The 27,493-nt window shown below is 46.8% G+C and overlaps 2 protein-coding genes and 1 long non-coding RNA gene across 4 annotated transcripts in view; 1 reads left to right on the top strand and 2 right to left on the bottom strand.

Annotated features, from left to right (window-relative positions):
* Positions 1 to 98: 98 nt before the first annotated feature.
* On the bottom strand, positions 99 to 17,021 carry mettl16 (methyltransferase 16, N6-methyladenosine). Of its 2 annotated transcripts, none has more exons than XM_060074829.1 (10): positions 16,909 to 17,021; positions 16,440 to 16,572; positions 12,300 to 12,487; positions 10,230 to 10,370; positions 9,276 to 9,391; positions 8,771 to 8,913; positions 6,369 to 6,438; positions 4,740 to 4,829; positions 1,349 to 1,522; positions 99 to 877 (listed from the first exon to the last, which is right to left on the bottom strand). In XM_060074829.1, exons 2-10 carry the CDS (start codon positions 16,565 to 16,567, stop codon positions 212 to 214), a joined length of 1,716 nt encoding a protein of 571 aa, XP_059930812.1. In that variant the 5' UTR covers positions 16,568 to 16,572; positions 16,909 to 17,021; the 3' UTR covers positions 99 to 211. The 2 variants fall into 2 exon arrangements, with proteins under 2 accessions (XP_059930812.1, XP_059930811.1); XM_060074828.1 differs by having other exon boundaries at positions 16,839 to 16,991.
* On the top strand, positions 1,513 to 2,247 carry LOC132474252 (uncharacterized). The gene is made up of 2 exons (XR_009529628.1): positions 1,513 to 1,645; positions 1,993 to 2,247. It is a non-coding gene; the product is annotated as an uncharacterized LOC132474252 (long non-coding RNA).
* A 324-nt stretch (positions 17,022 to 17,345) lies between the features above and the next one.
* The window catches only part of LOC132474251 (lissencephaly-1 homolog A), a 28,416-nt gene continuing 18,268 nt past the window's right edge, over positions 17,346 to 27,493 (bottom strand). Inside the window, exons 6-11 of the mRNA XM_060074830.1 lie at positions 26,558 to 26,726; positions 24,301 to 24,403; positions 23,959 to 24,187; positions 22,128 to 22,229; positions 21,874 to 22,030; positions 17,346 to 21,220 (exon numbers count right to left, since the gene is read on the bottom strand). Coding sequence (XP_059930813.1) covers positions 21,147 to 21,220; positions 21,874 to 22,030; positions 22,128 to 22,229; positions 23,959 to 24,187; positions 24,301 to 24,403; positions 26,558 to 26,726 — 834 coding nt within the window. The 3' untranslated portion in view covers positions 17,346 to 21,146. The remainder of the gene's footprint in view (positions 21,221 to 21,873; positions 22,031 to 22,127; positions 22,230 to 23,958; positions 24,188 to 24,300; positions 24,404 to 26,557; positions 26,727 to 27,493) is intronic.

Below are 27,493 nucleotides of genomic sequence, written 5' to 3'. Positions count from 1 at the left end.
CAACAGACATCTACTGTCCCCCCGTGGCCAAATGAAGACACAACATGCCATGCTAGACGAACGGTTAGTCAAAGTAGATCAAGAATTTACACAATGTTAAAAAAAGAAGTACATTTTATTATAGATACTGTATTAACAAATACAGATCACATCTTGAAAAAAAAAAAAAATTCAACAAACCACCCCTTCCCGCCTACAGTCCGTTCTGATATCAGGGACTGGCCACCATCTTGAGGATTGAGTTCTTGAGGTATGTAAACAGCTGGTTCATCAGGTCTTTACTCTGGCCTTCCACCCAATGCATCTCCACCACTACACCACCACTAACCTCCTCCATCAACACCTCCAGCAGACACTTAAACAGAAACTCCTGCACAGAGCTGGGGGTCGGGGGCCGCTTCCCCGGCCCCGTTTCATTCGTCGCGGCGCCTTCCTCTGCCACAGAGGTCTGGATTTCCATCAGGTCAACATCCTTGCCTGCGTCGCCCCCTAACACTTCTGATGGTTCAGCGGCTGGGTCCCTTTGGACGGCCACACTGAGGGAAGAGTCATGGAGCGTTTGCTTGGCTGGCTGTGGTACTGGAGCCGCTAGCGGTTGTGCGCACGCTAGTTCTGCAGTGGCAGAAGGGGTTTCAGGGACCGCCGGGCTCTGTTCGGGACGGGGCTTGGTCTGGGAGGACCTAGCGGCGCTGGCTGAGCCCGTCGAGGTCGTGGTGCTCTGGAAGCCGGCCAAGGCTGCGGGGGGCGCTCTAGGCAGTTCGCGCAAGTGCCGCTTCTGCTCGCGCCGCTTCTGTCGCCCGTGGATCCAGGTGTTCTCCACGGCGGTCAGCAGCAGGCTTGTCTGTTGCACACTGCTGGGGACGCGCTTGTGCAGCACCTGCAGGAGCGGACCGCGGAACAAAGGAGAAAGGAGCACACCTGTTCATTGTCGACGTCCCACCTAGAGCTGCTCTATATAAAAAAACATCTATCAATCTAACCAGTGATGGCAAAGTTTGGTCCATCACACAGCCGTGTCTGGTTTCCCCAACCACCTGGCATACAGCAGCCTATGCCGTTTGTATTTCTAGAAAAATCCCAAAACCAGAGTTCTGTGGCCACAGGCTGACATTTAAGCAATGTCTTAGTTCAAGTACTGTGGGAACCAAATGGAGAATGAAGACAAGGGGGCTTGGCAATGCCGAGCTCCCTTTCATTACAAAAGATATAAAACCTTTTAACCTTCAAATACCCCTGAAAGTACCATCCCTCCAAAGTAACCTGCTGCATGTGACTGTAATGGAGCTTGGTAAATGGGAATTTAAATGTAGTCGTGTTGAGGTGCGTCCTTGTGGAGTGGTGTGCGTACCCGCAGGTTGGTGAGCGTCTTCTCCAGCAGGGCTGTGATGCTGTCCAGGCCAGAGGGGGACTTGCAGCCCTTGGCGGAGGCCTTGGCCCGGAGCTCCTTAAGACCAGCCTCTTGAAGAGTGAAGGACAGGGGCTTCCTGCTCTTCTCCAGCTTACGCTTCTTGTTCGGTGGGGACTGCAGAGAGACAAGGACATTTAGATTAATCGTGGAGAGGAAGGAGGATGTTGGACACGTTATATTACTAAGAGAGCGCTCAGAAACAAAAATAACACTTGACCGTCCTATTTCATGGGACAGGTGCGTAGGAGAGGAACAAGAAGATCAAGAGGTTGCGAACAAACTCCCGCAAACCGACCAAGTTGCAATATATTCATACCCAACGTTTCAGTGCCTTAAACTGACCTTCAACAGGCAAATGGTTGATGACAATGAGAAGCTAAAACAGGGAGTGGCTGTAAATCGGCTAACAATCCTCTTCGCTGCTTTTCATTTGAAGACATCAAAATCCAACATGGAGAGAACTGAAATGACCATGTAGCCATCACTGATTTCGATTGAATGTGCGATGACCTCCTGTGCCGTTTGCATACTAGGAGAGCGCTCAGAATGAAAAGAACACTGGACACGCCTATTTCATAGGACAGGTGCTTGAGGAGAGGGGTGAGAAGATCAAAGATTGCACACTGTCTAAGTTGCAATATATTCATACCCAACATTTCGGTGCCTTAAACAGACCTTCAACAGGCAAATGGTTGATGAGAATGAGAATCCATCCTAAACAGGGAGTGGCTGTAAATCAGCTAACAATCCCGTTCTCCACTTTTAATATGAAGACATAAAAATCCAACATTGAGCGAACTATTTTCGATTGTCCACGTGCTTAACAAAAACCTTGTTCAGCCTCCGCCCAAAAAGACAGATGCAGAACCATACATGCATGCAATGGTGTACGCGCCCAGGGGTTCTGTACTGTGGCAATACACGCAAGAGTAGAACTATCCACCACTAGAGGGAGCCCCATCCATGGAAAACATTCTGGGACATGAATGACATTGAGGACGACTTCGACCTCTCCCCACTCAGTAACTATGATATTGAGCAGTGTCAATGGCAATACTATGAGTAAATAAAACATGGGTCTCGGTGAACAATATTGACCGCAGCGCTCTTCAGAGGGGCAGACGTAGGCATGGCTGAGCGTGTGCATGTGGGAAGAGCAGACACAGCGAGACAGCATGGCCGACTGACCTACAAACGACAGGGGAGTGGCAGGGAACACATCATGCTCTAGCACTGTTTTGGTTGCCATTTTATCCCTCGGTAGCCGTCCTTTTGAACCACTTTAATGGACAAAAAACAAACAAGTTATTGTGTGACATTTATTGGTTAACTGTCAACATCCATGTGTGGAACTGTAAATAAATGATTATCACGTTTAGCTGCTCATTATATATTGTCTGGTAGCAACTGCTCCATTAAATTAGATTGTTGCATACTACCCCTCACAACAAATTCACCCGTGGTGCGAGAGATCAAGAGGAAAATTGATTAAAACTATATAGGCTCTCCCGTATCACAAATCCACATGTGCGCACACACACACACGTCTACTCATCTCTGGTGAATCACGTCCGCTCTAGCCCTGCTGTCATTCTATTATTCATCCAATCTGTCCTCTCCCTTCACACATGCCCGTTTTCTCACACACACACACACACACACACACACACACACACACACACACACACACACACACACACACACACACACACACACACACACACACACACACACACACACACACACACACACACACACACACACACACACAATCGTAAGAGTGGCCTAATAATGAAAGCCAGTAATGGTAAAAGCTAGGGTAATACAAAGAGATATTTTCCTCTATTAGAAACCTCATAATAAATTATCCATCCTTCAGCTTTGTTTACATGTACACAGCGTGTGCGTGGATGCGTGTTTGTGTGTGAAAGGTTATGCACCAGACTGCAGAAGACATGCTGACTGCACATGCACTCCCTTTTCCAACACTCAACAATGAAAATCTCCAGGGGGACTCTGTGTCTTGGGGGTCTTTCTGCAACCTGAACCTTTTTTAACCCTCTCTTTCCCTAGGGTCCAGCCCCAGTCACATGATGCGGGAGCAGCAGCGAAAGAAATCATCAGCTGTGTAGCCTATAGGCTGTATGAAAGCCCTTCATCCAGTAGTCCACCTTGTCGGTCACGCCTGCATATTAAGAGTCTCTGCTAGCTTCTCATCACTTCACCATTTAAGATGGGTTGCCGGGGCATAGGGGGGAGACGGAGGGAGAGACGTGGTATTAAAAGGCTTTGAGCAGGGGAAGACCTTCAGTGAAGTAGGTCATGGGGGCGTGCATGTGACATGTACTTTAGGCCATACGTGTAACATTTAGCCCCCCCCCCCCCCCGATGTTCATCCATACATAACCTACACATCCTTTTGAAGGCATATGCATGGCGGATTAGCTGCCCAGCCATGCATGTAACTGCATGCATCGAAAAACTCTGCATCAGCAGCACCGCGCGTGCCTGGGCATACACACATGTAAACAAATGCCCCACCCACCCACACACTCACTCACTCACGAATACAAATATGAATGCCTTGAAATTATTATGAGCAACTCTAGTCTGAAGAAACTTGGAAAAGGATGGAGGGATGGGGGAAGATTGTCTGTCTGTGTCTGTGTGTTTGGGGGAAATGTAGGCCAATTTCTCTGCTCAACTGATTTTATGTTTAAAGGAAACAGGGTAGTCTGGCAGAATGCTGCAAAGAGCAGACGGAATAAAGGCTTCATTACACCTAACGGCTCTTCAAATGGGAAACCGTCTAGCCCCCCCACCGCCACCGAAACCCTCCAACTCCTTCAGCCTCATGTCCCATTTCCCTCTCTCCCACGGATTTACAACTCTTCACTTATTCACCTTGTTCTCCCCGCAATACTTTCCTGCCATTAAAGTAGCTTTCACTTGCCTTGTTTCGTTCCCCCTCTTCCTCCTGCCCCCCCCCAACCCCCTGCCTTTGGAGCGCGGGCCATGGCAGGCATCGCATGCATGTCTGCCGTGGCAACGGTTGCCTGGATACGGCACATTACAGAGAGGTAAACACCTCCCCGGAGGGCTGAATAAGTGCATCTAATGGAAATCGGCCATAGAGTAGTGGGGGGGGGAGCTGGAGAGGGACCCAGACTGAGTGCATTATTGATACCACAGCACCGACAGTTCTGTTAACGTGCATGGCGGTTTGGGAGCGGCCCCCTTGTCCCCGGAAGACCTGGACTAGTAACAGTTGGGCCGGCCTTCGCTGGGAGCTGCTCGGAATGACAAGCTCCCCGACCTCTGGCCAACTTACCGGAACGATCACGTCATCGTAGAAGCTCCAGGCCAAAGCCCAGCGCATGGTGCGGCCCTGGCAGAACTCCGTGTGGGTCACCCGAGGTACCTATAGGACCATGGGCCGAAAAAGGGAGACGGTGTCATAAAAAGGGCATCAAGCGCAGCCATCAACCACAGCGGACACGAGTCTATTTAGATGCCAATACGCCTACAGCATCTCGAGCTCAGAGAAGTGAGAATCAAAACGGCATTGATTTACGTTTGACCGACAGATGGCCATTAACACATGTAGTGTAAATGTGTCGCCTGTGAAAAGCTCTGGTTCACAGTATATAGAGTTTGGCCCCGAGTAGCTCTGTCAAAGATATGGATTTTTCGATACACATTGATAAGGAACATTTGAAACCTTGTCAATACTCATGCTGTGAAGATACTCGATAAAAAACAGTATCGCTACACCGGTGGCAGCTTTGTCTCTCATTCTCTCTTATCTCAAACAGCAAGATGACTGACACACACACACAGCGCTACAGTGCCCACATAGCCCTGCCTCCTCTCACTCGGTTGCATTGCGGTCTCTCGCATTCATTTGTTATATTTAACTATTAATGAAAATTCTTACAATTTATGCATGGATTTTGTGTTTATTTTTCCCTGTGGAATTGAAAATGTTATAGAATATCAATATATTTCAAGGTATTGAAGTTGGAAAATTCAATGTCTTAATAGCACAGAGTCTGTCAAAGTTACGTTTATATTGAAGTGCCAACAGAACAATAACCGGATGAACATAATAAATGGTAGGGGGATGCATGTCAGTCTAATAACAGGTCAAAGGTCAAAAGCGCTAGACCATGATGGAGTGGATGGGGGGTTGGTTTAGAGGAACCCGCCCTTCGCACTCAGAAACATTTAGAAGATTAAAACAAGACACCCGAGACGGCGGAGAGATCAGCGGTGACTCCACATCTGCATAGCAATCAGCTGCGGTCTCCCTTTACACCTCAACCTGCGGCGAGGCAGGCTATCCTCTGCCCTGGGTGACAGCCAGGCCGCCACTCACGCTGATGAGCGGCGACAGAGCCCTCACGGTCCCTTCGTTGCCGTCCCTGGTTCTTCAAGCCCTCCTCGGAGAGTTCCCTCGACCAGTGGCAGGGGGACCCCTGTCAGCTTAACTGATGCCTGACGCGGGGTGTGTGTGTGGGTGTGTGATGTCCGTCTGTTCCACATCATGCCAAATCATGCCAACCATATCATATTAATACGGGTGGGGGCCAAGTGACTGGCGCCGTGCCCTAGGGACACAAACGCGCAGTTAGCAGTGAAGGGGGCTAGGCTATTAGATAGACCCCTAATGAATGTTAACTACACACTGCCACGCAAATCAGTCACGCAATGCTAATAGAAATTAGCGCATTCATCGCTGGCCAGTGACATTGCTATGATAACCTATTGTAATATGTTTTTCTTTTTGGTTTGCTGGATGTATAAGCTTCACTGGGACACTGCGTGAAGCTACTGACGCGAAGAGAGGCTTCCAACAGAGCGAGATAGCTTCCATCTTCGATTAAAGATAGCGGGAGGGGTATGTTGACAATGAGGCGTGTGTGTTTGCGCGTGTTCCAGTCCAGCCGGCTCTACTCACCCCTTGCTTCCTCAGCTCCTCCTTCAGAGGGGCCAGGGTGCACTTCTTCCCCAACATGCAGCTGTACCACCTGCAGATGGAGTCCAGCATTAAGGCACAGCGTGATGGTGGACGGGTTAACCCAGACAGATCCAACAATGGCCTTACAGGCAACACAAACACAGTACGAGTTAGCGCGCCTCTGCCGACCCCTCTCTGTGCCCTGTTTAGTATGGGTCAGAACAAGGCGTTTTTATCCTGTTTTAAAGCCAATTGAAGGTGGCTGCAGAAGACAGCGGAGGTGGTATGGCCCAGGGCAGAGCGATGGAGCCTGTGATGTTGTCCCCTGATGGGGAGTCCAACGATCTATCTGCCGTGCGATTTACAGTATATCCTTAAATCCATAGCAATGCTTTAAGAAAGCAACGCAGAATTTAACAAATTCTACGGTCAGTCAAGAAAAACGCGACATTTTCAAACATTATTCAAAATTATCGATTTGTAATCAATGTCTATAATGTTTCGGCAACTGCTTGGAAAAACCAAACAACTTGCTTTAAGACAGCATATCCGGCCAAACAATGTGTTCAATAATAAACGGGAATGGAAGGAGTAGGTCAGCGTTGCTCTGTGCTTTTCTTTTGAGATCCAAGCAGAACCACAAGCAACTATCCTCCTGCCCGCCAATACTTTCTAGCAAATAAAGGCCTCATAAGTACCAAGAACAAAGTAAACAGGAGTAATCATTCATGCATTGACATTCCTACTGAATGAGAATGCAATTATGGGCACTAGAAAGGCAAGTAGATTAGCAGGGAGAGGTAACCATGTCTCTTTGGATGAATGTCCAGAGGAATACAAGGGCAGTGGCATGCTACAGAATGTCTGCATCAAGTGACACCATTAAGTATTCAACAGAGCTAATATCCCCCCTTTTACTGAGTGGCTGGGTTGGGGGGGGGGGGTTAAGACCCAAACAGCCCTCAGGCTCCCCCCCTCACGACAAGGACCTTTTTCAAACGCCCAAAGGGGTCCAGCTGGAGAGAGCACTTTGCCATATTCAATTTTGTCCTTTCACACGAGATCTTCTGAAGCACGGTCTTATGATTACAATCCCGCCGCCAGTGACTGTAATTATCATATCAATGGCAGCAACCACTTCATCCCAGAGAGACGAATAAAAGGAAGCATCCCCCTGCCGTAACCGTGGCATTGGTGTGTGTCGCCTGTGCCTGGCAACCGAGGTGGCGACGGTGTCTGAGTTGCATGGCGCCTTGTAACCAAGGTGGATTTGCCCCCCCCATCTGCAAGTAATTATAGTTTAGCATGGCTAAAAACGAGTTGCAGTTACATGGGGGGGGGGGGGGGGCAGGGGAAGGGGTCTCGACGGTCCCATCAGAATAGATGGCGTGGTTGCCATGGACACCTGGTGGCTCTGGTATCCCAGCATGCTTTCGGGTGTGACAGCCGGCTGCGGCTGGTTTGGCTGGAACCCCAAACCCGACAGCGTGTGGGGGGGGGGGGGAACGGAAGAGGGGTAGACTGGGGATTCACGCCTTGCCAAAGCGGTCGCCCCTCACCTCCCGACGGTGTCACACACGGCGGTACACTCGGCGACACCGGCGGGGCCCCCCTGCGGAGCCCCCCTTAACGCCCCGCCACGCCGTGACACCGTTTCAGGCCCCCGCGCCGACGACGCACGCCGTCTCGGGCAACCTCCAGCGAACACAGCCTTGATGTTTAAACACGTGCGCCCCCCCACCGAGCCCAGGTGCAGCACGTCTCATCATCCTTCAATCCCACCTCTTCTTCTACTGGGCTCCGACGCAGCCTCACACGGCTGGCTGGTCGTCTGCCTCCTCGGGAGAAGAAGAGGAGGAACCCCTCCCCCCCCCCAAGACCTAAACACAGCTGCTCCCTTCGGTAACCCGCACTGCGTAGGACCAGTGCGTGCCAAATGGTAAAACCAACTCTGGGTGATAGCTCCCCATCGCCGCGCTGGGTCCCCATCTGTCCGCCTGCTCCTCTCTCCTGGGAGCGTCTTGCCGTAATTGCCGTTTGCATGTCCCGTCAAGACCCCCCGTCCCCGAAGCAATCAGATCGTCTTTAGTACCGATTAATTGTGTAGTTGCGCGGCCAACGTGGAGGATGGCGTGCATGGCTGTAGAGGCAAGGATCTGACGTAGATCTTCGGGACCTGCGCGGGTCCGTACTGACCCGTGTGACGTCGACTAGAACGTGTACCACGAGAGTCCTCACGAAAGTTTGGTGAGTTGGAGCGCCGAGAGACTGTTAACCAAGGCCGCCGACCAATAGAGCCACAGAGAACCTCCCACGCCCTTCGTTGGTATCAGATGTCAAAGGAGAAACGGTCCAGAACAACACTTAAGAACCTGAACACTGAAGATCCTGTCCGGTCTTACCTCAGACGTGTCTTGAGCTGCAGGCTGTCGTGGATGATCCTCTTGACGAACTCCAGCTCCCCGCCCTCGGCCATGATCTCCGTCACGCCGCCCGTGTTGACGGAGCTGGGTGGCGGCCGTCGAGAGTTCCTCGAGTTCTCCCCCTGAGAGAGCCAGGAGAGACCGGAGCACCAGATTCTCATCAAGCCCCAGGACAGCTTCTTGCTCCCACTTTGTCAACAATTCAAACGATCGCGCCTAGTTCTGGCAGAAAGCCATCGCTTGGGAGCAAAATCATTGTACGGATCCCGCAACCAGGAGTCTGAAGCGCAAGTCTGCAAAGCACTCTTTGGTGTTTTACAATCAAACTCCGTACTAGGGATGGGGAAGATGACCCACACACACACACACACACACACACACACACACACACACACACACACACACACACACACACACACACACACACACACACACACACACACACACACACACACACACACACACACACACACACACACACTACCTTAGCTTCCAGCTGGTTGGCGAAGAAGGGAGGATTACACATGCAGAAGTCGTACACTATCGTGGTCTCCTCCTTCAGAGCGTCCATCAGCAGGGTTTTATGGGGGACCTTAACCACTGAAGTACACATCATACGGCTCAGGGTTTGGGTTTCACATCGCAAAAAAGAAGATTTCACATCATGTCAATTAGGGCTGGGCGATTAATCGAATTTTGATCGCGATTTCGATTATAGCGTCAAACGATCGCAAAATTAACAGTTTATTCGATTTTTTTAATTTTATGTTTTATAGAAAGGGCAGTGTATTTTTTTAAGGCGAAATTTCAAAGTTCTCAGTTACAATGTTATTTTTGGGAGAGACATGCTGAATAAATACAACGTGTTCTCAAACTCAAAAATAATCGTTTGAATAATCGTGATTTCAATATTGACCAAAATAATCGTGATTATGATTTTTCCAATAATCGAGCAGCCCTAATGCAAATAGATAACAGATATATGGAGGGATAATCAAGATTAAGGCGGGTGAGTGTTTTACCAGACGAAATCTGAGGTTACGTGATCGTGATGACAACAGTCTGTCAAACATTAGCAGGGTGGACTGTGATGCACTATGAGTCACCGTCCTACGGTTGGCATTAACCATGACTCACCGTCATAAAGCCCTACCGTGCCACGATATTGAAAGCGAAGGCGACAGTGGACCGCTTTTTATACCTCCATGTCAAATAAAATAAAACCGTTAGTGCTTTGATACTGGGCAGGTTGGCAGCCAAACACTTTACACATGCCTACACTGCAGTACGAATGTGACCGGCAAGAAGTCACATATATACACAAGGCACATGAAAAAGAAACGACACCACCGATGGACACAACAAAAACGTGTAGTGCCGTGTTCAGTTTGAAGCATTACACCTGGCTAATGCAGTGGAGAGAGAGGACTCGGCTTGCCTTTAATGAGCTCCGAGAGGTTGTTCTGCTCCACATTCTTGGTGGCGTAGTCGAAGCAGATGTCATCGACCTCGGTGGCTAGGAAGTACCAGCCATTCATGGTGGCTCCCAGCAGGGGATAGATGCAAGATGCCCCAGTTCCTGTGAACACACGCACAACAAGAGTGTGAAGATGATATGCTGCATGGCTGCAGCTCTTTGAGGCCTATGGAGATGAGGCCTGTCCCCGTTAAATAGAGCCGTCTGTAGCCTACCATAATGTTAGAGGTAGTCTTTATGAAATCCACAGGCCTTGCAGATACCCAAGCCTACAGCACATCCAGGCCACAGAACAACCATACAGCACATAGACAGGACATAGCAAGACCTTACAGCACATAGACAGGCCACAGAACGACCCTACAGAACAAACAGGCCACAGAACGACCCTACAGCATATAGACAAGCCGTAGAATGACCTTGTAGCACATAGACAGTCCATAGAAAGATCTTACAGGACATAGATAGGACACAGTACGACCCTGCAGGCTGACAGGCCATAGAATGACCTTGTAGCACATAGACAGATGAAGTCATAGAATGACCTTTGGAGCAAAGTTGTTTGAACAGAACACATGCTGAATATTTACTGTCAACATCAAGCAGGGGGCGGACTAAAACAACACCGCAATCCTTGAACTTGAACACACACACAAACACACACAGGAAGGCCGAATTCAATTAAATGTTATTTGTATAGCCCTTTGAAACTGTACATCACATGTACAGTCTCAAAGGGCCATATATTGTTGACACCCCCTTGAAGAAAGAAAAAAACGTAATAAGCAAGGAAGACATTTTGAACAGACAGACAGACAGACAGACAGACAGACAGACAGACAGACAGACAGACAGACAGACAGACAGACAGACAGACAGACAGACAGACAGACAGACAGACAGACAGACAGACAGACAGACAGACAGACAGACAGACAGACAGACAGACAGACAGACAGACAGACAGACAGACAGACAGACAGACAGACAGACAGACAGACAGACAGACAGACAGACAGACAGACAGACAGACAGACAGACAGACAGACAGACAGACAGACAGACAGACAGACAGACAGACAGACAGACAGACAGACAGACAGACAGACAGACAGACAGACAGACAGACAGACAGACAGACAGACAGACAGACAGACAGACAGACAGACAGACAGACAGACAGACAGACAGACAGACAGACAGACAGACAGACAGACAGACAGACAGACAGACAGACAGACAGACAGACAGACAGACAGACAGACAGACAGACAGACAGACAGACAGACAGACAGACAGACAGACAGACAGACAGACAGACAGACAGACAGACAGACAGACAGACAGACAGACAGACAGACAGACAGACAGACAGACAGACAGACAGACAGACAGACAGACAGACAGACAGACAGACAGACAGACAGACAGACAGACAGACAGACAGACAGACAGACAGACAGACAGACAGACAGACAGACAGACAGACAGACAGACAGACAGACAGACAGACAGACAGACAGACAGACAGACAGACAGACAGACAGACAGACAGACAGACAGACAGACAGACAGACAGACAGACAGACAGACAGACAGACAGACAGACAGACAGACAGACAGACAGACAGACAGACAGACAGACAGACAGACAGACAGACAGACAGACAGACAGACAGACAGACAGACAGACAGACAGACAGACAGACAGACAGACAGACAGACAGACAGACAGACAGACAGACAGACAGACAGACAGACAGACAGACAGACAGACAGACAGACAGACAGACAGACAGACAGACAGACAGACAGACAGACAGACAGACAGACAGACAGACAGACAGACAGACAGACAGACAGACAGACAGACAGACAGACAGACAGACAGACAGACCGACCGACCGACCATACATTACAGGCTAATCATTTGAAATCATTGACTTTATGACATTAATGTCTATGCTGATGGGGTGCCGACTGGTGAACCCAGAGGACAGTCAGCAGAAGGCTGTGTGGTGCGGGACCCACCGATGTCAATGCCCTTGCGCGGCTGGCCCTGGCCCCCGGTGAGGTCCTCCACCCAGTGGATGTAGTTGAGGCGCAGCGGCACCGTGGGGATGAGGCGCTCCAGGGGGATGGCGATGGTCAGGCCGAAGTCCTCCTTCAGCAGCGTGCACGTGAGCGCGCGCACCGCCTCAGGCTCTTTGAAGTTCAACCTGGCAGAGGGGAGAGCACACAGAACAAAGCCCAGGGCAGAGAGTCAAATGAAGACTCAGGAGGATTGAATGCTAGGCTGACACTGAGCAGAGCCACAATTAATTTGCATTTAACTGAAGAAGGGAATAATTTGATCTGGGGAGGAACGAGTTTTGTGTTCAGTTCATTTAACAAAATGAACTAAAGAAATACTGTTAAATCCATAACATAAATCTTGTTCATGCTGTTGGCATAGCAACTGAAACTTCGGGGGCTGATTCTTTGCGTGAGCAGTATCACACGGAATTAGAATTGTACATGTACCGAGCACGGAAAAAATTAACCGGAGTATTGACAATTCCTGGTGCTGCTCTTTGTCAGAATGCGATGGTCCAGAGTATTATTAGCAGCATTTCACTACACTGACACCAACCCAGGACTCTATTAACCCCCTGCAGTGACTAGGGGCCCTCGCTCCTGCCCAGACACATACCACTGATGAATCGCTGTGGAAGGATAAGCAGCACATCAATTTACAACACCTCCCGCTAATGACACTGAAACTCACATTTACTACATCAGCAGACCCTCACATTTACTTTACATTAATCACTTCGCCCAACACACACACACACACACACACCCCCTAGCCGGCTGAAACCATTAAGACTACTGGGAACAATGGATGGGGGTGCTGGGTGCATTTGCGCGTGTTTGTGTGTGTGACAAACCAACCGGGCGAGCGAGGTGTAATTAAAGCGTCTCTGGGCGCTTTCGCACCTTGACAGATGCAATTAAACGCTTCCTGGTGATTGGACCGTCTGGCACCTCAGGATTTGTGGTGTGAGCCTGTTTCTCCAAGCACCCCCCCCCTCAGCCCATATGCAAGTACACCACAGATACATTGACTAACTGCCGCAGCATATCTCCGATCAATGGAACCCCCAGCAGCACCGCCCAATAAATGGGAGGGGGTTGCACCCTGTTCTGGAGACCGGTTAAACACCTCCAGGGGGTGTGTTGTTTAGAGTGGGATGACACTGACGCAAATCCTCCCTCAACTTCATTCTACGATCATTCCGATCACTATGACTGCTAGCAGTATAGTAAGCAGCATGCAGGATGTGTGGACAGGAGGGTCCGTCATAGAAACGCATAGGGAGGGGCTCTTCATGGTCGTGGGGATCCGGCATCAATCAGAGCCGGGATTCCTGCAACTAATGACCGCATTAGTGCAGAGGGGGAGGGTTATCAAGCGTGGCCCCTTTGGTGTCAGGAGGGACGCCGACACCTGGCTGGGTTTCAGGCCAATGCTGCAGGTAAAGCCATTTAACATTACGCATGCTCCATTTCTAAAGGGGGGAGGGAGAATTGAACTTCAGGTAATGAGTATGAGGAAGTGATACACCAGTAGGAACCATGGATCTTTGGATTCAGAGGCCCTCTCCATTGTCTTGATGCTGTTTAAATCGAGTCTTTTCTCCCTGCTTCCCTCTCTCTGTCTGTCTTCTCCCTCCCATGCTAATGATTTAAAACTGTTGAGAGCATTTCCCACCTCTATTTTTAGAGCCTGCTAAGTGCATCGTTGCTGGTCGCCGGCGCAGCGGCACCACCGAGCCGCGGCAGCCCTGCCAGCGCCAGGTCGTCATGGCAACCCCGCCGACTGCAGAGACGAGAAGAGCACGCAGATCTGGCCACGCTGGAGCAATGGCTGAGGCCCGGCACCGTGCGCGCTCCCAACGTTGACGCAGGGTAGCCAGCACGTCATGCCGTGGTCGATGGCAAGCAGAAGGCTACAAAAGTGTGGAAAACGCGCAACGTGGGAACATATGGCTAGAGGGGAGCAGGAAACACAGAGGGGCTCGTCACCACGGCAGAGAGCAGCAGATCACGTGAGGACGATAGACAGATACATAGAGAAAGAGATATATAAATAAATGTATCTGCGCACACACACACACACACACACACACACACACACACACACACACACACACACACACACACACACACACACACACACACACACACACACACACACACACACACACACACACACACACACACACACACACACACCCTGCTGCTGCAGTCAAAAAGAGAGGGAGGAGGCATGGAGACAAAGGGGTGCCTGCTGTCCCTCATCCTCAAAACAGTGATGAAGGTCAACAATGGTTCACCAGTACTTGATCAAATAGGCTCACTTCTTTCAACTTGACCAACACGCATCCGTTATTTGTGCATAATATTCAAATCGCGGGGATGTTTACTGGAGAGAGTCAGAGGATGACTTCAGAACCCAGAAGCAGCAGGGCATGACCACGTACAGGGGGAGTGGGGGGGGGGGGGGGAGTCAGTGGGGGCGCGCACCACCTCACACCTTTTGTGGTGACCTTCAAGCTCCCAACAGCGCGGCCGGAACACACCCTTCCTGCACAATGGGGAGGTCCGCTTTGACGACGCGTTACAAGACTGGCTCAGCACACAAAGTGGAGATTGCCTTGAAGTTCTTGTAATGTATGGTTTGTTATCCTATGGATATCAATTGCATCTTTTTTGGATTATAGTGGTGAGATAAACGTTCACTTTTTCACGTAAAAAATTATAAATCATCCACTTAATTTTATGCGCATTTGGGATGAGGCAGATAGCTTGCCATGGCAGATTTCAAGGAGTGTGTGCATAATGAGGCGTTATAACCAAACAAGACCTGTCTTGGCTTCACGTCGCTGGCGCACACATTTTGACTTGCTTTTCCACAACAGCTGAATGACCATTAATAGATCGTCAAAGAATCAGCCTACCAGCCAATATGTTTACAATTGGGCACAGATGTTCCAAGTCTTAAAGAATTCTGTCTGGACAGCCGTGTACATAGAGCATATGCCACTGGGTTTAACTGATAAGAAGACTTTGCTTAAATAAACTGATGTAAACATTTCTCCCAGCCAGACACAAACCCCTTTTGTTAAGAATAAAAATGCATTGACGTAATTCCAAATATACGACGGCTTTACAGTCCGAACCACTGGGCCGAAAGCTTCTTCCTCTAATCTCCAGCTCGGGGCTCTATCAGTAACAGAACAGACGTTTCTATCACTTCCAACAGTGCATAAGAAGGATGGGCCTAATTGGGAAGGAGTGTGGTTGGACTCGATGAAATGAATGGGAGAAAGACAGCAGGTACCAACACCCACGCACAAATCAAATCCCCCAAGCCTTATTGTGCCACTCCTCCCAGCAGGTTGTGGTGAGTAGGCAGCAGTGGACGTCCACCCTCACCCTTCCCAGTAGACACTTCTTTTCTTTGTGCACCTGCAGCAACCTGTGGCTCACTTATTAAGCAGTACACTCCTGGTGAGGACACATGCAATCTCAAACCAAAGCTATTTCTAATGTACGATTGGCTGACGATTGAAGCATGTGCGGAAGCCAATGAATAAACAAAACTAATAAACAGCTGACAACACATAATCGTCACAGAAAACAAAATCATCGTTAATACTTGAAAAAAGGATTCAAAAGGGAAACCCGTTTTGACTGCAGTTCACGTAGTAACAATATTTTCAGGCCCTTCCCATCTCAGTGTTGACAAATGCTGAAGAAGAGAAATAGAGTCAAGTAGCTATGTTAGATAGGAATAATATATCTATTAATTTGTTTGGGATGTTTGTAATGTGTTGGGACTGCAATATAACAACTCGTACAACTTCCATGTAGAACCTTGTTTCACTGGGACGTTTATATTTTAAATTCCTGACAAGCTTTGATCATCTCCACTATGCATGAGAATGCTTCGTATGGATATCATAACGGCAAGTATCAACAGTGACACGATTTCCACTGCACTGATTTGTTAATTGATTCCTGTAAAACAGAGAACTCATCACGGAATACCGATATATTAAGGGCTTTCTGTTAACCCAGAGAAATCAAACGATCAGATAGACTTGGACTAAACAATTGACTTACATGGATCGCCCAGCCATACTGGTGTGAACATGCTGCTGGAAGTCCGGGTACTTGGAGGCCAAATAGGCGAAATCTGGGGGCGTGTCTTTGTACCGGTTGCGTGGATGCATGGACTTGTTCAGAGACATGCTTCCTACACAGAAGAAATACATTCAATACAAACACATCGACATTTCACCAGATTGTAAACAAACTAACATATATTCCGATTATTAATCTGCGTTTAGGCCAGGTAGCACAATTACAACATGCTGGATCAACTAGCTGTTGGCTCTATGGATGTTTTAATTGTTGAAAGTATGAACAACAAATCAGAAGAAGAGCGGAATACAAATGCCTATAGCCTGTTGGACACCTTTCGACAACATAATGTGAACTGTAACTCATCCACTTGCATACCTCTGTAGGGTTGTTGTCACTCCAGCAGTTTTCACCTGAAATATTCAATCAACGTTTTTGTAAAACTCACGTTGCTCTAACGTTCTGCTGCTTCACTTCTTCCGAGTTTACGATGACGTCAAGATTCTGCGCCGACACGAACGAGGACGTCAACATCAAGCGACTTTTTGTAGTCCGGTGTGTGAGTACACGTATTGATCTTTGGGGATTTTGTTAAACTTGTTATCGAACTTTGTTGACCAACGCAACGATGCGGTAATTTTTATCTCATAATTTATCTCAATATTTAAGTCCAACGATATCTTTATGCTAAGGTTTTATCATTTTAAATTGTTCAACATATTGAATTCCTTTCATTACTTTGCTATGGATGTAACCAAAGCATAACCAACCAGTAAACTTGGAATAGACCCAATCTGCCTGAACCCTTTGCAGGGCTTAAATGTAAAACCACTCACACACTTGATGTACTCTAATAAAAGCACCGACAAAAATGATCAAGACATGTCTTTTTTCTTTCGTTTATTATGTTGCAAACAATGACATCCAGATATATTGTTAACATTTTGCTTTGTGATGGGTGAAGACCATGGAAGCAAAGATAACCCTTGGTCAAGCTTGTGAAGTCTGAAACCCTTGATGTATTCAAAGGGCAGTTAGTGGACTCAAGGCTACAGAAAGTGTCCACAGTGAAGCTTTTCCTTTCAAACACAACATCTCTGCACCATCAGGATTGCTTGGGACCTGCGAATCTCAAGCAGAATTCCTTAGGATTCCAAGGCTGGGTTGTAGCTCATTCACTCTCACGTCCCCGTTGCATTGGCTGTTGCACAATCCACCTTCCTTATCCAATACCAGAAAGGTTCCACTAGCAAGGAAGGAAGGTTTTGTCATGTTTAATCTAAATTCACCTGCCTGGTTTTGTTTGTTGAATGTCACATTGTCTGAAGTCAAGCGATTGGAAAGAGGGATTAGGATTTTTTTTGTCGGTACTTAGTCCTGTACCAAAGAAAAATAAATAAGAAAAATAAATGGAAAGACTGCATTCAGATTATACAAAATCAGATTGTACCAATAACTCCTATCTTTTGGCTTGAGCTAAAAATATGTATCGCAGCTGCATTTGTATGACAAAGAACAGTTGAGAACACAAAGAGCTGACAGGGGGAATGACAAAATCAATATCGCTCCTCAAGCAAGTCGGCAAGGAATCACAGGATTAATGTAGGAAAGAATAACCTACTGGGCCCAGAACCAGTAACAGTAGACATGAGTAGCCTTCCCTTGATTAAGGTGACAGGGATTCTCTTTTGGAACATCTCAGTCTGCGGCAATCCAGTCAAATTGACACAAAGGAGGCAGCTAACTCTGGAGTTCTGGCCTCCTTTTGTATAGCTTCACACACAAACATGATAAGTCTTTAAAGCCACAAAACAGAGCTGCCTTTAGTCACCCAGCCAGCTGAACTGTTTGGTATGGAGTCTTGTTGTTCGGTCCTTTATAAACTAACGTTATAAGCTTAATGTTCATTACATTGCCTGTACAGACACCTTCAGAAATGGATGTTCTATGGTCATTGGGGCCAATTTGCATTATCATAGTGACGTCAGTAATAGCTTGCTTGTTGGGCATTGAGAATGCTGCACTCGAATCAACCAGCTGGCCTACCCAGACAGCTCTGCCTCTAGTCCATTATTACATGCAGTACTTTATCAACAGGTCCCATGAGGCTCACACTAGCCAATATAAGGAGGGTGTGCATCAGGTATCCACATCCAGTCCACACTAGACACGAGCAGGAGGGTGTGCATCAGGTATAGACATCCAGTACATACTAGCCACTAGAAGTAGGGTGTTCAGCATGTAGCCACATTCAGTACACACCAGCCAATAGCAGGAGGTTGTGCACCAGGTAGCCACATCCAGGACACATTTGCCACTAACAGGAGGTTGTGTAGTAGATAGTCAGATCCAGTACACAGTAGCTGGAGGCTGTGCACCAGGTAGCCACGTCCAGTACACAGTAGCAGGAGGCTGTGCAGCTAGTAGCCACGTCCAGTACACAGTAGCAGGAGGCTGTGCAGCTAGTAGCCACGTCCAGTACACACTAGCGACTAGCAGCAGGTAGCCACATCCAGTACACACCGGCCACTAGCAGGTAGCCACATCCAGTACACACAGGCCGGTAGCAGGGGGTTGTGCAGTAGGTAGCCACATCCAGTACAGGAACAGGAAAAAAACATGGCAAAGAGGCTAGATAAGATCAGTTAAGCAGTTTAATTCTTTATTAACAAAGAACTGCATTGGAATGAAAGGCTAATCAAATGATATCATTATGCATTTATTAATGTCTTTAAATCTTTGTCATGTCTTTGATCACTAAACATTGCCAAAGATCTTAAAAAGCATGGATGTGCAGGGAAGTTAAATTAATTTCCTTGGTCAGCTACAGAGTTAGATGCAAGATACTCTATATATTCTACCTCCATTGGAACGGAATGGTTTCTCTCTAACACACTCAATAACGATTACTTGTGAACGTCTTCCTGCTCTTTGTAGAATATTGTTGCACCAAAATCAAAAACGAAAAATAGGAAGAGGAAAAGCCACTCAAGTGGACATTTGTACATATTTCTAATTGGTTTGTGAGGTTTGCACTTTGAGCTCCTCCCATCTTAGGCTTTAGCTTTCTTGTGCCCTTTACACGAAAAACCCAAACCATGGCTCATCTAGGGAAATACACTGCCGTACACAGTGGAGCTCTTAACCGTAGCAGCAAACGTCACCATAAACCATTAGTTAAACAGCCCACATACATATTTATTTAGTATGTCTGCTGCTAGTTTTTCCTAAGTTCTCCTGAAACCCCATGCTGCATTTCCTTGTGGGCAATACAGATTTAGCTGAATCTCTCCCCAAAAGGCTAATTTTACATTTTATATATTTACAGAATCTGCTCTTTTACCCGCCAATACTTTATTATACAGATCGTATTTCCCCCTTTGAGAAATCTTGGGACACCCAGAAACCACTTTAACGTTGTGTCCCGCCCTTTGCCTCTCCATTTGACTGGCAAATGACATCCCTACCCTTGTGATTTAGGCTGCAGTGGCACCACGGGACAACAACTACTACCGATAAGGACTCAGCTGAACAAACGTGAGCCAGACCATATGACGTTACAGTGCAACTTCAAATGAATGAAGACACAGCTCCTGTCATTATCAAGTGCTAGAGATTAGAAGATTTACTCCCTGAAGTCTGCCGGAGCCCGGGTCCCACAAGCCAGGGCACTCTTTGACAGTGACGGGCAAACAAACAGGCTATGGGTGTTTGAGGTAGGGGATCCTCACACTTGAACCACATCAAATTTAGGCCTACATGCTCACAAAGAAGTGGACATCTGCGCCACATCATAGCAGTCCTATGCACAAAGCCATTGATGATACTATTGGATTCCTGAATGCAAAGCAGAATTTCTAAAGCTTATCAGTGGTTTCTATGCCCATCTGGGATCCCCCAACTTGACAAGAGTACCCCCTGCCCACCCCCCCCCCCCAAAGGTCCAAAGAAACATTCTTATATGCAGCCATTAAAATATCGTCTAGTTCCACATGAAGTAAAATGGTATGCACAGTCGAGGAATGAGGTTACAACGCTACAGATTATTCCAATTACAAAGCCCAACAATTATATCTCAATTAAGGGATCATATTGTTCCTTTTTCTTGCCTTTCTCCTCTGAACACCTCACCAAGCTAGGCACCAACAGACTAAGACAGTGAATGAAGAGAAATAAAAATACACAAAATAAATCATACACAAAGAACGCCACTGTCATTTCTTAAATTATTGTGTTGTTTTTTTTAGTGCCCTACATTTTTACACCCAGTCAAAGGAACAAAAGATCTGCCTTCGGTTGGTAAGGCTGCTTGACATATGGTCAGCCTCGTGTTAAACCTATGGTACTTCTAGACAATGTAATGTTAATTTATAGTATACAATTTTGGATTACCATGCAAGAATACTTTTTTGTGTGTAACATTTAATAGCTCAATCTACATCCAGGAATAATTTACATAGAAGGACAATAGTTACTGAACCAGAGAGCACACTAGGTAAATACCCACGGTGGGCGGCCGGAGGCAAGGGGCTGGTCGGTGGGTTCTGGAGGAGGTGGAATGGAGAGGTGAGGGTGAGGGTGGGGTGGGGATGGAAGGTGGGGAAGGGGGGCTGGGGGCTTATTCGGATCTGAAGGGAGCGATTAGATGGCAGGGGTAGTTGTCCGTCCAATCTTCTCGGGCACAAATCAGCGACACTCCCACACTTTGACTGTTTGATCTACACTCCCGGTGACGACGTAGGGAGCAGCCTTGTGGAAATCTGGGGAGAAAGCAATGAGACTATGTAAACAACGCAAGGCAGAGAAAACCTACACCACCTGGGCGACTTAAGAGGCTACGGATGAAATACTATGGATAGAATACTAGGAATTTATAAAGGAGGCACCCATAACATTTTGTAGGATATTTCATTTTGGTAAAACAAACCTTATATATAACCGCCTTTAACATAAAAAATAAAAAGGATAGATACAAACAGGTTATTTATTTTTTAAAACCAGCCCTCGAACTTTCAATTCATTTTTCTCTAGCAGTATCCTCCCTCTGGGGAGACCTTCAACCGCTCAAGAGGAAACGGCTTCAAACAGCTTGCCCAGAAAAGCAGATCTCAGGCCAGGAAGGCCTCTAAGGAGCCTTCCCAAGCCTTGATCTAGTGAAAACTCAGCTCGGGGCAGGGGGGATGGTTTGAGTGGTCCTGGGGCAATCGTTTACCCAGCTCAATACAATCCTCAGGACGTCAAACAAACATACTGTGGGGGAAGACGTGTTGTTTCTACTGCAAAGAGTTTTCCTAAAGCAGCTTCCTGTAGCTCCAGTGAGAAGAGTTCATAGGAGCCACCTGAGGGGGAAGCGGTGGGAGTCTCTGATGGAGACCCAGGGACGGTATGAAACGTGGGTAGTGGGGCTGCTTACCAAGAGAGGTTACAAAATGTTCGTGGGCATACAGGGTCTTCATGCAGCGCTTGTTCTTGTAGTCCCAGATCCTCAGGGTCTTGTCGTCCGCGCAGGACACTATGAATTTGCCTCCGGGGTGGACAAGCATCCCACGCACCCAGTTGTCATGACCGACCTGCAACAGAAGGACGTAATGAGCCAAAGCCTCCATCTCATTGAGAATTCAAGAGAAACCGTTTAATTATGGTGGCTGATTATGGACCGGCCCTCACCAGTGTCATAAGGCACATGCCAATGCTGACATCCCACATCTTGATGGTTTTGTCTCTGGAGCCGGACAGCAGGAAAGGCCCAGGCTTTCCACTCTTCTTGACCTGGTGGGTGAGGAGAGGAGGATGTTACGACCTCAACTTCAAAAGGAGAAAGGCGTGACTACACTTTCAACGATTGTACAACACATCAACTACAAAAATGTCTGGCAGAGGAGCACAGAGTAGAGCCCCAGCCCAGGAGCGCATCATGTTCATCGTTACATGCAGAGATTAAACAAGCAGCCTGCAAACCAGCTCTCGTTTTATGCGGGCCTTCTGACAGTGTGAATTACAATAGAAACAATTGGACATTATGAAACTTACTTTTAATAATGTAATCTCCACATCAAACCACAGGCTAGACTTTAGCTATTCAAGGGCGATGTGGTTTTCAGCACAATATGCAAAAAAATGCACCAAGCACACTTTGTAACTATTCTAATTAGCTTGTATTAGGTTAAGCAACTGCACTGTGGAGGGGTTGTAGGAATTTTAAAAAAGGACTCAACACTGGTCTGCTACAATATGTATTGCAATATTAAAAATGGAAAAAAATATATTTTGTCTCAAAATCCAATTTATCTTGCCTGAATATACAGCCCTTTGACAGTGTTTCTCTATGGATTATGGAAGGCCATAATCCATTGAGAGCTGCTTCTTTGTCCACAGAGTGCTACTTTCCTTTGTTGCTAACCAAACCAAGAAGTCGTTCCCACAGCACACATTCATACACGAGGTACATTGGAACCAAAAGTCATTACATGCCTACAGCTTCGACTGCTTCAGGGAGGGACTATTTTAATCAGTAAGAACAGCAGCACAATAAAAAAAAAGAGTCAAAGGGGTAACATTAGATAGCTAATTAGCTATAATTATTTATTTGGGTGTATGTGTGTGGTTACAATGTCTCAAAATGGTTTCTCTGCCAGTTAATCCACGATCTCTAGTCAAATCCTACCTCAATAGTGCAGGCAAAATGGACCTACTTCAAAGTTTTTAATTGAACTAAGGACTATTATGAACCAATAGAACAGATCCAAAAGTTGTGAAAGCGGGACATTGTATTTTTATTGCACTTGGAGGTGAGTCTCTCGCTGTGAGGACAAACGCTTTAATTAGATGAACCCAGCATTAGACACGGTTGATCACAAGGCAGAGAGGCGAGTGTGCCGGGGCTGACCCTAGGCCATGGCAGTCAGTGTGCGTGTCAGTATGTGTGTGCTCAGTGTTTGCGCGGGTGTGCTTCCGCATGCATGTTAGTAACTGAGTGAGTTTCGAGCTCTTCTAACAATACGCAGTGGTCTTTTATAGGTCCGACTCGTGGTTTCAGTGTGAGAGCTCCACACTAGCCTGACTAGGCAAGTGGAAGAGGAATGCTCTTGATCACCTAGAGATTACTGTGGACAGCACGGGTCACATTATGAACCTATAGTGCAAATGGCCCCACGTTTAGCATTATTATTATCAAGATTATGCATACGTCCATAAGTCCTGCTCTTTCAGTGTAGCCAGATATGTAGAGTTGGGTTTTAGCATATCTTTACATAAAAATAGATATCTTAGGTGTACAGTGAAATTCTACGGTGTTTGACTTTAGTAACATTTGACTTGGGCCCACCGAGCCCATTTTCCCTGCTTCTTCACAAAATAGATTTTGGTTCAAAATGGACCCAAACCTCTGTCTTGTATAGAGCGACAGTGTTGGGAGGCTTGTAATAACCAACACATACCTCTAACCCCACGTCTTGCATACAGAGCCCGTGTTGGGAGTGTGACATTGAACCAGACGTACCTCGGAGCCGGTGGCCTCCATGATGCTGGGGTAGGCGCTCTCGGGGGCCCAGGAGATGCACTCCACCACGTGCTCGTGCTCCCTCAGCTCGGCCTTGCACTCTTTGGACGCCACGACCCACACGCGCACGGTCTGGTCGTTTGAGCAGCTGGCGATCAGCGTGCCGTCCGGGTTGGGCCGCACCATGCGCACCCACTCCCTGTGGCCGGTGAAGGTCTTCACGCAGTACCTGGGTGGTGGGGGGGGACATGAACGTTCGTCAGCGCTCACTTAATGAACACTACAATGACGACGGTATTGATTTAGCGCTCAACAGTTAGGGTGGTTTCACAAGCCACATACCCAGTTGCGACCTCCCACATTTTGATGGTTTTGTCCCTCGAGGCGGACACTATGTGATCTCCATTGGGCATGATGGTTACAGATGAAACGTTGTGGTCGTGTCCTGCAAATATTAGATGAAGACAAGAAGAACAATGACCGCCGCTTTAGGGCTTGTGCATCAGAGTGGATCATGGGAATCTGTGTTGGTGATACTCTGCCGTTTTGCCATGACGCGAGAGAGTTGTAGTAATGTCAAATCCTAAATCCACATTAACAAGTAACCGTGGCTAATCTAAACTTTCTTTTTCCATGCAACGCATGTGAAGCGCTGTGGCAGTTTCATACACAACAATGGTGAAAAATAATTTCACAAATAATTTGTAAACACTGACCAAAACCCTGTTACTACCAATAACATTCCAATGATTCTATCCTTCCAAAATGGAGGTGGTCCTTGCATAGTGACGTCAGGACGTACAAGCCCTATACGACCAACCATCAGTTGAAGTGATGCTGTACGTATTTAACTTCAATCCACTTTGAGTATGTAATAATAGAGGATCACCAACAACACAAACTAAAATTTGGTTTAAGTAAATTATAAAATTCCACCCAAAAGAGATTTCAACTGTATGGCATTATTGTCTAGATTATTGAACCAATTAAAGAGAAGCCACATTGCTGGGGGTAACTAGGTTCTAAAGGGAAGAAGAGAAGGCTAATTACCTAGATATCAAGTAGTGTTTGAGCTGCTAAGCACAGTAAGGCAGAGTAAAGACTGTCCCTGAAGAAAAGGTCAACACTGAGTGTGTGTGTTTTTGCATGTGTGTTTTAGGGAGGGGCTGAAAAAAGTCTGGCAGCTAGACCGAAGGAAAAAAAAAAAGATGTGGTACTGAAGAGGATAATTAAACTGCTCTCCAAGTCTGTATTAATCTACTACACTGAATCAGTTATCCTGGTAAGCACAGGGAGTGTGTGGAACATGAGGTATTAAAATGTCTAGGTATGCAGGAAGAAAATAGAAGAATGGAATAAAAGGGAATCTATTAGGATGGGATAGAAACAAGGAAATAATCTCAGCCGCTTGCCCAAAACCGTAAAAATAATCCACTCCCAACATACATACACACACACACTCACTCAGACACTGTCAATACAAATATCAGGGTTAACAACTTGAATGCAGATTTTAGATCTAGCAGATCTAAAACCTGTTTCGATTGAGGGTCTATATTATGGGATTGGAGCACATGCTGTACCAAATATGCTCTACCACACATGCTGTAGGGGAGGTGGGGATTTCTCTAGACAGCTTAGACAGAATTATCACTCTGAGGGGGGTCTTCCTATCAGTACAGCCCGGGGTAACGTCTACAATCGTTACAGTTGTAATTTACATTGCAATTAGGGTTGAAAGGGAGATTGGGGAGGACTTCAGCAATGACACACTATATTCTCAGCTGAGGAAGATCGAGATAAACTACTTAAAAATTCTCTCTTGTCCACTTAACATTTAATATGGTACATTAGTATATCCCAAAGAGAGCAGTCTGTGTGAATAGGGGAGGTATTTCAGAGCAGGAGAAACACTCGCAGACCGTTTGGGCTTTCTTGATATGGAGACTTTTCCGATTTTTCTAGCCTGGCATCCCCAGACCAATTTGTAAATGGTTATTAGTCTGGAATCCGTTAGTTCATTTTAGATTTGCAAGGGGTGTTATCAACGTGCACAAACCAAAATGACTATGGATGCAATTGGTTAGCTCTACAACCAATCAGAGCAACAATACATGTGACATATCAGTGGAAGCCACCTTGGTTGCTTATGAAAATGCGACAACGGTTCTCCGAAATCCGTCTGAACGTGAGGAGGGCTGGACGCATATGCCAGAGTAAATAAAGCACAAGCTTGCAGATTCGACTGGTTGCCGGCTACTTGGTGACCATCGTGGGATAACAGCGTGATAATAAACTGTGTAACACACCGAGACCCAACAACCAATAATTACATCACAGGAATTCGAGTGTCGGATAACAAATTTAGTAAGAATACTCTAATATTCTACTCTTGCGACTACAATACTACTAAAAAATGCAAAGCAATAGCCACCTTGCCAACCAAAATGTGCAAGGCTAGAGGTATTTGAACATCATTGTTTTTCTCCAAAACTGTATGCAATGAACAATAATGAATGACGTGGGCAGTTCAGCACAACTTCAGCAGACATAATTCACAGCAGAGATGGATCTTCAAGAGCCGCCATCAGGCTCTTACCATGCATGGTCCTGATGCACTCGAAGCCTTGGAAGTCCCACAGCTTTATGGTCATGTCCGCAGAACAGGATGCTAGAAGTTTGCCAGTCTGGTCGAAGGAGATGTCCTGCACTGAGTCTGTGTGCCCCTTGAGTGTGCGTTCAAAGTCACCGGTCTCGTAGTCCCAGACCTAGTGGAGGACACCAGTAGATGGCTGTTAGAAAGGGGTCCAAGACGTATATTCACACTCCAATTAAGGGGAAATAAGCAGAAGTACAATATTGTTGTTCCGATTGCTATGAAGGATAAGCACACACAAGCACACCTAAATATCACATCTTCTGTGACTGTGTGTACACTGACACAGATTATGTGATGTTTATGTATGTGTATATATTACCATCTGTGACGTGTTATTTTGCGGCTCAGAGTAACATAGCAGTCAAATAAAAAAATGACCTGCCTTGGAAAAATCTTAAAAAGAAAAGTCTTGATACATTTCAGTATAATAATTTTCTAACTAGTCCATCATTGCATAGCTAATAACCCCTTTTACATTTCTGCTACTGTAGATACACTTGGGTTTTGAAAGACATGAGAATTTAATATAGGGTGTAATAGTAAGGAGCCACCTGATGGTTAATGTTCGACAGACGGCTTGCCGTGGAGGATTAAGCCCTTTGTGGTGTATTCTGGGGTGGGGGTATTTAGACAAGCTGTGATCGGAGACACCAAGGATCCTGCCATCTGAATGGGGATTTCCTTGCTACAAGCCCCACTCCTTTTGGATTTGCATCTCATTGGGGGATTCCTGCCAACTCCTAGTCTTGATATAGTGGCAGTGAGCTACCAAACACACGTAATAATGTCAGTATAGGATGGCCAGAGCAGTAATGGATGTTTTACATTTTTACATTGACTAAATGACAGCAGGTCCAGTCTTTCAAATACCTCGGC

This window comes from Gadus macrocephalus, chromosome 16 (genome assembly GCF_031168955.1).
Source record: "Gadus macrocephalus chromosome 16, ASM3116895v1".
Classification (NCBI taxonomy): Eukaryota; Metazoa; Chordata; class Actinopteri; order Gadiformes; family Gadidae; genus Gadus; species Gadus macrocephalus.
This window is presented reverse-complemented; position numbering and strand designations above follow the sequence as displayed.